This window comes from Amphibalanus amphitrite, unplaced genomic scaffold (assembly GCF_019059575.1).
Source record: "Amphibalanus amphitrite isolate SeventyFive unplaced genomic scaffold, NRLGWU_Aamphi_draft 001270F_arrow, whole genome shotgun sequence".
NCBI classification, from domain to species: domain Eukaryota; kingdom Metazoa; phylum Arthropoda; class Thecostraca; order Balanomorpha; family Balanidae; genus Amphibalanus; species Amphibalanus amphitrite.
Window position 1 is genome coordinate 83,317 of NW_024882763.1, and position 11,431 is coordinate 94,747.

Below are 11,431 nucleotides of genomic sequence, written 5' to 3' on the forward strand. Positions count from 1 at the left end.
GTCATAACTTAACAGATTCACGCCATATATTTAGTGCTTGACATCCAAATGATAGCTTACATATGACAGAGAAGGTATGCAAAGTTTTATGAAGTTTGCTTCACTAGTTGTGGAATAACAAGCAAAAAACTTTTGCGGAAAGGCCGCTGGCCTCTCGCTGGAGCGTTTCCGACCAGTGTGCGCTGTAGCTCTATTGGTTCCCGAGTTGTCCGTCGGCAGTTTCGAAAAATGTTGAAATAACAAAATTTGAACTTTGATGACCTTTGGTGACCTGACCTTTGACCTGACCTAAAAAATAACAAGTGGGTATTTTCGTCATGGTTTTTGACGTTCTTTCGGATGCCGCTTACCGCGTGTCGCTACTTGGCCCAGGAGCCGACTTAGAAGGGGGGTGTTCAAATCCCCGCCCCCCCCCCCCCCAGCAGGGCGTGGAAATCCAGGACCCCCAGCGGGGCGCGGGTTAAACCGCCGCTCGCCAGATTTTTCTCTTGGAAATACCCTCGTCAGAAGCAATGCGTGCACGTGCGTTTGAAAATCCATTGTTGATCACACGGCCTGTCTCATAGCCACATGACAAATTTAATTTTGCGGCCGATACTGATAGGGCTCCCAAAGGTGCAGTTGGCGCCCCAGTAGTGGTGTGGCGCCCCAATCGTGTCTGGGCGCCCGAATGTTGATAGGGCTCTTCAGTCGTGGTAGGCGCCCAAGTGCTGGTAGGGCGCCCCATTGCCGGTAGTGTGTCCCAATCGAATTAGAGAGTCCCATAGCTCAGTTGGTAGAGCACCGGACTCCCGGTAGTGAGAGCCCGGGTTCGAGTCGCTCCGGTGCTCGATATTTGAGACTCCTGACGGGGATGGTCTGCGGTTGGTGGGAGCAGCCGCAGCCAGTTGAAGTCAGTTGAGTGGGACAGGTTGTGTCCGGCTTTGAAGGGCACGTTAAACTTAGGCATCTAAATTATTCCGTTACCCGGAATTGCGCGATCGGACGGTAGGGGTCGGGGTCTACGCAACAAGCTCTGCTTAGCGTGGGCTCCGACTCTGTCAATCCGTCCATTCAAACATTCAAGCTAAATTTATAAAAAAGTAGGGCGCCACAGTTGCGGCAGGGCGCCCCCAGTAGTGAGAGGGCATCCCATTGGTGGTGGTGGCGCCTCAGTGAGCCCTTTTCCCCCTGTCAAGCTGAGTTCGCCCCAAGAATGTGTCGCCTCCGTGATTGTCGGCAGCCAATATCTGTGGGCAGACTTTTGGGCTGTTTTGCACTGGGGTGGCAAAGCAAGACGACTGGGGTGGAAAACCGCACCACTGGGGTGGGTTTTGCCACCCCAGTTAACATGTTAAAATAGGCCCTGTTGTATTCTCTCGACCAAGAGTCAGGCCAATGCCCCTAATAGTAAAGTAATCTTGAATCCCCCCCCCCCCCTGGCCGCCGCGCTGAGCTGAGAGCTGAGCGTCACGGGACACGACACGCCCACTTTCCCGACACGCCCACTTCGGAGGTGACCTTGAGCGGCGTATGTACTCAAAAGCAACTCAAAAGGAAGAAGGAATGTACTGGGCGGGGAATCGGGATGCTGCGCTCAGCTGAGCGCCTCCGGGCTAAACATCAGCCCGTCCCTATATACGGCCCGGCCTTGAGCCCGTCTGATGGTCACGTGGTCGACCTTCAGACGGCACGGCGCCGAAAGTATTGATCTTTGCCGAGAGAATATGGGCTGAACTTGAACTGAGTGCAACCATGATGCGTCGAAAATCCTTTTCTCTAAAATATTTATTTCGCCCCCTCCTCCAAAAAACCTGTTTGTCATATTTCCCGAAATGTTCAAATCAACGGAAAAACAGTATTTTCAGCATCGGTCGTTTATTTACACCAATCACAAAGCAAGGCTCAAAAACAAAACTAGAAAGGCGTCCGCCCGCAGTCACAATCAGAGAAAAAATCAGCAAAAGGCTAGCCTTTAGCCGGGCAAAGTGTACTCCCCTAATACAGACATCGATCGAGCATTGGTAGGGAAACAATCTTGATCTACAAATGTCCCGGCAAGATTACATAGACGGGCAAACCACACTTCCCAGCTCACAGCACGAGTACTCACGGCTTTCGCCAAACGCTCCACCGACCTCCAGACACTGGCCGACCCGTCACGGGGCTAGATAAACGCCTCACACAGCACAGTCGCCGCCAGGCAATGTTCTGGTTCCCACAGTCGGTGCGAGACAGTCCTGCGACCACCCCTACCTACTTCTTGCAGTCTCCGTTTGCAGCGTTGCCGACAGAGTCGTAGGTGATTCGCAGCGGCGGCCCGTCCTTCTTCTCCTCCCGAGGTCCTTCGATCTCGATCGGGATCGTCCTAGCAGTGCTGCGGCGCTCCTGGGCCAGCGGCGCCTCCAGCTTCAGGTGACCCGACGGGGTCAGCTGGGAGGTCAGCTTGTCGATGCAGGCGTCCTCGGGCGCTGTGAACTGTCGCACTGTCCGGCTGAACGAGTAGCCGTCCGGGTGTTTCTCCTCGTGCTCAGCTCGTACCGTGATGGTTCCGTCGGCGACTTTGACGACCACCTCGTCCGGCTTGTAGTGACCCAGGTGCATCGAGACCTGGAACTTGTCGGGCTTCTCGGGCTTTTCGACGGCGCGCGGCTCGGCCAGCTCGGCGAGAAGAGGGAATCCCATCCACGGGCCCAGCCAGAAAGACATGTTGTCGGCCATAGCGTGCTTCACGAACGGCGAAAATTCACGTGTCGGCAGTTGCGCACAGCGTGAGCGTCCCATCGTCTCGTGATGTCCGATTTTCGACTGATGTCCGACCGCACGGAGCTCTCAAATATAAACTTTCAACCCGTCCGGACGAGGCTTCTGGTACCGTGTGGAATGATCTTTTTCTCGAACCGACTCGGTTTCTGCCGGGCGGCGCGGCGCTGCTCATTGGCTGAGCGGCTATGACGTCATCAAGAGCGAGGCGCTGATTGGCGGTTATGTGACGTCAGATGCTAAAACTGCATCGATCCAACTAGAAATGCCGATAGGTTACCGGAGCGGTCCCGAGTGTTGGGGGCTACTGGGGATGTGTTGTTTTCATCCCCATCCGGTTTCCGCTTTGCATTGCGCCGGTTCGACGACGGCCGGCGGCCGGCGCGGCGGCGCGGCGGCGGTGGACGGTGGCTAAAGCTTAGCGGGCAGCGGCTATGGACCCGACATAGTATAGTATGCAGTACGGACTCTGTCTTATTCCTGAATTCTGCCAGCGAGGGGGTGGAGGTCGGTCGTCGCATTACATCAGAGACCGCAGTTATGTAACAGCTGCATTTCGTCGGTTGCAGACGGACTGATGACGCTGCAACACGTCGGTGTTAACTGCTAAACCATGTGAAATGGTGATGGTGCAATGCACGACTGAACTTGGGAGGTGGTTGGTCTGACCATCACCTTGTCGAACTTCAGTCCATAGCTATATGATGTTTATTATCGAAAATGTGAAACAAACGCATTTAATGTGCACATTAAACATCTTGCTGCTCCATGCTTTGCTGCTCAATCACTAGCTTTTTTGTGGGGATAGGGCAGCATTGGGTGCCCGTGCTCCCCTCGCAGTGAAACAAGAATCCTCTCGGACCAGAAACGCACCGAACGCCTTTTTACCGAATCCATTGATACGACTGACTAGCTAAATCATGGCGCTACTTGCTAAGTCTATTCATATACCTTTCAACCTTTGTATTCATATACCTATAAAAAATATGACACCGTTCTCCTGAAGGAGAGGTTTGAGGCTCCCTTATTTGGGCTCGACTAAATTTATAAGGTTATTGACTGTAAATGACTCTTCCTCATCGAAGCTAATTATATTATGTTCGGGATGTAGTCGAATATGCTCATGAATTCTACCACGTTCGATGTTGCATAACAGTCAGCATTGCACCGGACGCGGTATCATGAGTCAGAGTGCACCGTGACAACTCTCCCGGGCTCTATCGATATGATGACTGACGTCAACTCAGGGTCGATAGTGTGAAGGTAATAGAAAAGGAGTGTTCGAATCGTTTTGAAGACTGCGGTAGTTACTAGTTTTGATTATACTTTTCTGAATATTTAAAGTATAAGGTCGCTCAAGGTCGCTTAAACACAAGGTCGCTCCCTACGCATAGGCGGCGGAGTGGAACGGGGAGGGCACCGAGGCACCGTGCCCCCCTTTGATTTTGGCATTTTAACATTAGCCCTATCGGCGTTGCATGGAAAGAATGGGACCAAAATTAGTCGGCAGTGCTCCCTTTAATTGAAGGTGTTCTGCCGCTACTGTCCCCACGAATGTATCTGTCGCTATATAACGACGTCAATATTGACGATAACGCTTGCTTGCATCATTGCCCGGCTTCAGAGGCAATCAGAGCAATCACCCGATCGATATCGGAGATAAAAAATCAATCAACTTTCTCTAGCTGTTTGTTTGGAAAAAAAAAAATGAATGGAAGGAGACATTTTAATTTTATGGATACCTATGCAAATATTTAGCGTCATTACGATTCGGCCTGAATCGCCAGCATTGAAAATCAATAGCCTGAAAATTATGTGGTGACATTTTTGTAGCGATTGCGATTTGCTATTCACAAACAGTTTCCATACAGCTTCCCATTAACACACGCCCCACGGGGGGCTAAATTCATAGCCCCCCTCCCGTTTTTCTGCAATAACTTCTAAACTGCTTGACGTATTGCCGCCATACTCTCATTACCTTCGGCTGCATCAATTTGACACCTTGTGTCAAAATTTGAACTTCGTATCTATCATAGGTCGGCCGGAAATGACGTCAGAGTGACGTCATGTTCGGCCGATTTCGACGCAAAACATTGAGCCACGGGAATCGCTCCCAAGAGCTCAGTTTTTTAGCTAGATCCAATTTCTTTGCATGAGAGGACTCAGAATGGACTGCGCTATGAAACTGATTCTCGGATTTTTAAAATTTTGAGAAGTTTGAAAATTATATATATTAAAAGGCAAAATTTGTATTTTTATCTTTTTTCAAAAACTTTTGACTTTTCGAGAAAAAAAAAACGGAAAATTTATGATAGAACACATGCTTATAACTTACCCTAGCAAGTTTTAGCCAGATATCTTCAAAAATGGCCAAGTTATACGCATTATAGCTAAAATTTCACAATTTTTGATTTTTTAAAACAATTTTTCTGTACGTATTTGACATCGTACACCAATATAAATAGCACCATCGTGTTCCTGAGCTCAAACTGCATCCGATAGACATGTTTTTTGTTAAAAAATTTCAACTTTGAAATTAGACCTTTTTTGACCTGAAAGTGACCTGACCTCAACTATATTCAGATGAAAATGACCTCAAATGACACAGGCGACACCGAATTCGAAATCTATGGCCTAAATGGACCATAAAACATGTGTCACGTGACCGATTTATGGCATAAGATTTCCGTGACCTATGATGACCTGACCCTGACCTGAAAATCAAAATACAAATTTCGTACCCTCAGGGTATCTAAAGCATCTGTTCACGAGTAGGTATACCAAAAATCAGCTTGATCTGACTTGTGAGACGGCAGCCAGAGCCCAAAAAGTGAACAAGCCAAATATCGATAATTTTTACTTTGACCTGTGACGTCATCATTGACCTCGAGGTCAATGAAATTAGGTTTCGATCGACAGTTTTTCCGGGGCTATCAGATGCCGTTTGAATCTTGGCGATCGGCCCAGTACTAGTTTCGGAGTTACGAGGGGGCTTCCCCCCCCCCCCCCAGCGGGGCGTGTTATACACAGACCCCAGTGGGGCGCGGGTTAAGCTCGGTTGGTGGAAATTGAAAGCATTGATCGAGTTTGGCCATTTAGTGGCATTGTAACTAATCTCGACAGCTAGTAATACCTGCAATTAAGACCTTGTATATAGTGACTACACCCCTGTCCCCGTTTTAAAAGTTTCTGCAAAACACCTGAATGGAAATTTGTGGGGGGGGGCGAGTTGAGGGGACGCCCGCTAATCAAGGGTTGGCCTAATTCGGCGAAGCCCTTAAATTTTGTGGGACATCCGTCTCTTGATCTACTTGTAAATGAACGCCCAGGCCCACCTCAGATAATTTAAAACAAGCCAACTTCAAGTTCATAAAGGAAGTTCCTGATATCGCCAGCTGTAGCTAAAAAAAAAAAAATCATGGAGCACATTTTGGTTAGGACATTAGCTTAATTGTCTCGTTCAATAATATTGTCGTAGCTGCTACTGCTACACCGTAAGTAGCTCAGCTGCATGCACAATTTAGACAAAATGTACAAAACTACATAGTTAGGGTAAGGTGCCTAATTAGCGATCCGCTTAATTTGAACCGTCATTGCTCTATGGATGCCACTGTATTTTATTGGCTTGATTTTCGGAGAGATCGTTCATTTTTCTATTAAAATCTAGTCATTCTCTATTATTCTCTATTATTAAAATCATTTTCTGCCCCAATATCTACTTACTTATTTGTAGTGAGCATTTTGACAAACCATTGCAAAAAAAAAAAACGCTTATAGGGAACTCGTCCCGATTAGCGACCGGGGAGGGTCACTAATAAGTCTATGGGTTTTCCCATATTAAAAATGGCAAAAAATGTGACGCCTGAAAAGATGAAATATGATCCCAAAAAGGGTAAGCTAAGCGCAAAGCACTCAATCACTCGAACAGGAACGTTTATCCATCACGCTTACGTAAGTACAAGCTGATCACGTGATGCACCAAAGGTGAAAAGAAGGCGAAAACCCAAATTTTGCGGGCTATCTCGTATGATATTCGAGGCCCGCGCTGGATTCGGCAACCCTGCATTCGGTAACGACATTTGGCATCCCCGCCACACATTGCAAACTTCAGCAACACCTCATTTTCATTTCTCTCTTTTTCCCTGTCTTTCCCTTTTTGAGCTATTTGCGACCATGTCGGGCGCAAATAGGAAATATGAGTTGTGACACATTTTTAACCACCATGCCGTGCACAGTTAAGCGATTCACTATGGGAAAACGGCAATCAATTGAAAAAGGATTGTCGATTCAGAATAAAAAAGGTGCATCATCATAATGTGCATCGCTTTTCATCAGAGAGGGCCCAATTACACACATTTTGGATAAGAAACTTGTCATTTTTATTTAAACTCACCTGAAATGTCCAGAAACACCGACAACCGGAAAAGGATTTAGTTTGATAACCAAAGTATGGCTCACCTTTTGACAATGTTTTTACCCCGATTTCTCCTGTGAGTTTTTCTGTATGGAGGTAGGTCGCAAATAGGAAAGGGTCGCGAATTAGGCACCTTACCCTACATACTAATTTTGAAAGCCTTTCATAAGTCACACAGTGATTGAACTCAGGGTCATCTCAGATGATTACAGGCCAACATTCGCACCCTGAGTGGAAAGCTGGACAACGTGATCGGCCTTCATGTGCAGCCGAACACTGACCGTCAGGACTCCTTTACGGTAATGCACCTGATCATCCGGCACCCTCGTCCCGTCTACGATCACAGAGACGGGTTTCGGCGCACCGTGGAACACAAGACGCTCAATGATCGGCGTCCTCAGCCACCGGGTCTGCGCGCTGTCCACCAGCGTCTTCAGCACGCCGTCGGCGAAGTGGAAGAAGCAGTGGTAGAACCTGCCGCTGGTGACTGTGTCTCTGGTCTCGCCGTCATCCCAGAACAGCTCGCCGCGGGCGCGACGTCCGAACACCAGCAGCGTGAAGGCGCCCTGGCGACTGACTGCCGTCGAGGAGGCATTCGGCTGCAGGGGAAGAATGGCTCCACCGCGGGCGAATATCGGGATCATGCTGGTCAGCGGCACGTGGCACTGCACTGCCACCGTGATGTTGCCTGAATGCGCCAGGGAGCCGTTCCGTAAGTCGTACCATTCACCGGGAGGGAAGGTCACATCAACCAGTGTTGGATTGTCTTTGCTCAGCACAGGAGCCACCATCACGTCACTCCCGAGTAGAAACTGTGTGTCGATGTCCCGCAGCTCCGCTCTAGTGGGGAACTGGAAGGCCAGCGAGCGCACCACGGTGGCGCCGAACGCAGCAGCGCGGTAGAAGAGGGTGTACAGGTACGGCAGGAGTCGGTATCGGAGGCCGAGCGCCTCACGAGCGGCCGCGGCGACAGACGGCCAACGGGCCGGGTCCTGAGCGGCGGCGCCCCAGGCGTTGTGGTTCCGGCAGAACGGGTAGAAGGCGCCGAGCTGCGTCCAGCGCAGACACAGGGTCTCGGTTGTGTTGTCCTTGAAACCACAGATGTCTGCGCCGACGTGCGGGATGCCAAACATGTTGAACTCGAGAATGCCGACGATGGATCGCTTCATGTCCTTCCAGCGTGCGGTGTTGTCGCCGGTCCAGTGGGCGCCCCAGTGACCCGAGCCGACAAAGGTGGAGCGACTGAGCAGGAGGCCCCGTCGTCCTCCCAGCACGGAGTTCATGGCGCGGCGAGTGGCGAGCATTTGGGCCCAGCCGTACAGGCTGTGGACGTCGTAGTGTAACAGCTCTCGGTGATTATGTTCAGAGGACAGTGAGGAGTACAACATTTTCTGCTGAGCTGCTAGAAGATCGCTGTCATTAAAGCGTTTGTGCTGATGCAATGGAACTGGCGCGGGGAATACATCGTTGATGTGTTTGCTGGTCATGCAGATGGTTCTGTCAGAAAGCCTTCCGCTCTTGTTGCTCGTGTCTCGCACGTGTGCTGTCGGATACGGCGGGTCGTCGAGCCTGTTTACAGGGCATTTGAGACTCCATGCGGGCAAGCTGCTCGGCCAGTTGAATGGCTTTTCCAAGTTGGTACCGAAGTTTGTCGGCTCATTCATATCAATCCAAAATCCTTCTGGGCCTCCTGCCGACTTCGAGAATCGTCGCATCTCATCCGTCCACCAGTGTGTGGCTGCTTCCTGGAAGAAGTCAACAAGCAACGTCTTGTTTCTCGTCCACAGATATCCTGCAACGTAATGGCGACAGCCGGCGCACTGGTCCTCCGGTATGAGGCTGTCGTTCCACCAGCGCACGAACACGTCCCTCGCCACACCACGCTCCAGTGGAGGGTACCGTCCGAAATCCGTCGCTAGCGAGGGATCATACAGTAGCGAGGCGTGTATATCCAGCTTACGAAGATCAGCGACGAGTCTGGAGAGGTCTCCGAACTTGTCCTTCCCTACGGTGAAGTCCCGCCTTCCGTCCATGTAGTCAACATCCACGTACTGCACGTCCAGCGGGATGCCCGCGGCACGGGTGCGCGCCACGGTGCGCCGCACCTCGTCTACGCTGCGGTAGCCGAAGCGCGAGAGCTGGAAGCCCAGCGCCCAGTAGGAGGGGAGCTCCGGGAGCCCGATGGTCAGGTGGTACTGGCGCAGAACCTCCAGAGGGGAGCGGCCGAAGAAGAGGCACAGATCCAGCACGCCTCCCGTGGTACGGAACGTCACCGCGGCAGAGCCGTTCAGTCGGAACACCTTGTACTCCATCGCGTTACTGTTCAGGAACAACACCCCCAGGCTCTTCCCGGAAGTGTTCTCGATCGCCAAGAGGAACGGATGCACGCCATAGAGCGCCTCGTGGCCGTCCCCGGGCGGCCGTCCACGAGCGAAGATGGGCCACGTGGCAGCTGCGTCCAGGTCGTGCCTGAAGCGGTCGTGGTTGTTCTCGCCCATGCCGTAGAGGTGCTCTCCGGCCAGCAGGAGGGTGGTCTCGATGAACTGGTCGCTGTAGCTGAGCTGGGGCAGCAGTCGGAGCGCCGTCTGACGGCCGTGCTGCACCGACAGGGAGAACGGTGGGCCGGAGACGTCAGGTCCCAGCTCGGCGGGGGCTGACGGAAGGTGGACCCGGTACTCTGCACGCTGGCGACGGTGGCGCGGTGGCGGCAGGTTCAGACGCAGAGGCACCTCGAACCGCTGGCGGTCCGCGTCTCGAAACTGAAACAACAACACAAACACATGGAGAACTGGTTAATATTCGGAGCTGCTTCTACGGTTATAACTTATAATAAATTATAAATTGTCTGTGTTCTTCCAAGTTCCAACATAAAGTGTTGCAAATTGTAAATCAAGTTACCTAATTGATATAACTTATCTAATTCAACGTATGCATTTTCTATACCTATATGGTGCTTGGTGTTTTTTTTTCATTCTCCATGAATGTGTTAATAACTATGTCAGCCAACACCAGTGACGATCACTTCTAGTGAACAGTCACAACTGCTGTCACTTCTACAGAACATATCCACCTCCATGCTCCCAATACTCACCACGATCCTGACTCGCTGCCGGTCGTGTTCGGTCACCGTCACCATCAGCCGCTGCACGTCCTCACCGAACAGCGTCACATCCGAGCTCTTGGTGAGCAGCAGCTGCCGTCTGCTCACGGCGCGCTGAACACGGTAGCCTACCCTGTCGGTGAGGCGACACCCGTCCCCGTCTGTCCACACACAGGCCGTGAACTGGCCGCAGACGGTCGGGGTCGCCGAGCGCGCACCGCCCGGCAGCGGACACTCGAGCTCGGTGGGCGCCGCCCGCGCCTGTCCGCCGCGCGCTGCTGGGAGCAGAGGTGTGAGATACAGTGCAAGACGCAGATAGAACTGCGGGGGTGACATTTTCAGGATATGTGAATATGGTGACTCACAAGGATTTAGAAAAGGACATCGGCTGTTTACTCGTAGGAATCTTGTCGACCATACGGCTGTGCAGTTCAATTCTTGGTACTTGTACTAGACGGCCAAAATGCACATATCGAGTTATTTACTCGAGTCTGAGGGTCAGCAGTTGGGATCGCACGATTCCTTACTAGCTCTATTCCACAGCACACATACCGCGCTAGCTAATCCATGGCGGGCTGCCGCCTCACTGCGGGTGGTGTGTGTCCCTCAGCTGAGCTTTGCTGGAGAGCTATCGATCAGATAAACAAACGGGCCTCCGGGGGGCCACTAGCGGTAACACGCTAACCACGGAGAGCGCTGAAAAGGAACCCTGTTGGAAGTTTGACGAGTGAAACTCGAAAACCCTACATTCTGCCGTCACCGAATACAAAGTTCAATAACCTACGCCCAGTTCCTATATCATTGTCAACTAGTGAACGTTTGATATGCCGCTGTCTGCCACTGCTCTCAGTATTTTTGTGTGCGACTGACCGGCCGCGGTGCGTCTGTGCATTGCGGCACAGTCTATATGCTGCGTCTGTGCATTGCGGCGCTGTCTGCGCCAGATACCTACCTCAGAGGCTGACAGGTGGGGTGGGACGGGATGAGTCCGGCTGTGGCTTTGTGCCGACTATATTGTCTGCTGACTGCTGCGTACCTAGTCGGGCTGGGTTTTTGTTATGCTGAACGATAATGAATTGAACACTGACTTGTATTCAGGCTTTTTTAGTCGGCAAATGAACTCTATTACCACGTACTACCGTGTTCGTGGCCACAACTTAAGGAGATTGTAACTA

The 11,431-nt window shown here is 51.3% G+C and overlaps 2 protein-coding genes across 2 annotated transcripts; both read right to left on the reverse strand.

The window, feature by feature from the left end:
* Window positions 1–1,840: 1,840 nt before the first annotated feature.
* LOC122371704 (heat shock protein beta-1-like) lies at window positions 1,841–3,644 on the reverse strand. The gene has a single exon (XM_043348266.1). The coding sequence runs from the start codon at window positions 2,761–2,763 to the stop codon at window positions 2,236–2,238; it is 528 nt and encodes a 175-aa protein (XP_043204201.1). The 5' UTR covers window positions 2,764–3,644; the 3' UTR covers window positions 1,841–2,235.
* A 3,453-nt stretch (window positions 3,645–7,097) lies between these two features.
* LOC122371705 (sucrase-isomaltase, intestinal-like) lies at window positions 7,098–10,855 on the reverse strand. The gene is made up of 2 exons (XM_043348267.1): window positions 10,248–10,855; window positions 7,098–9,915 (listed from the first exon to the last, which is right to left on the reverse strand). The coding sequence occupies exons 1-2, from the start codon at window positions 10,590–10,592 to the stop codon at window positions 7,363–7,365; spliced, it is 2,898 nt and encodes a 965-aa protein (XP_043204202.1). The 5' UTR covers window positions 10,593–10,855; the 3' UTR covers window positions 7,098–7,362.
* Window positions 10,856–11,431: the final 576 nt, after the last annotated feature.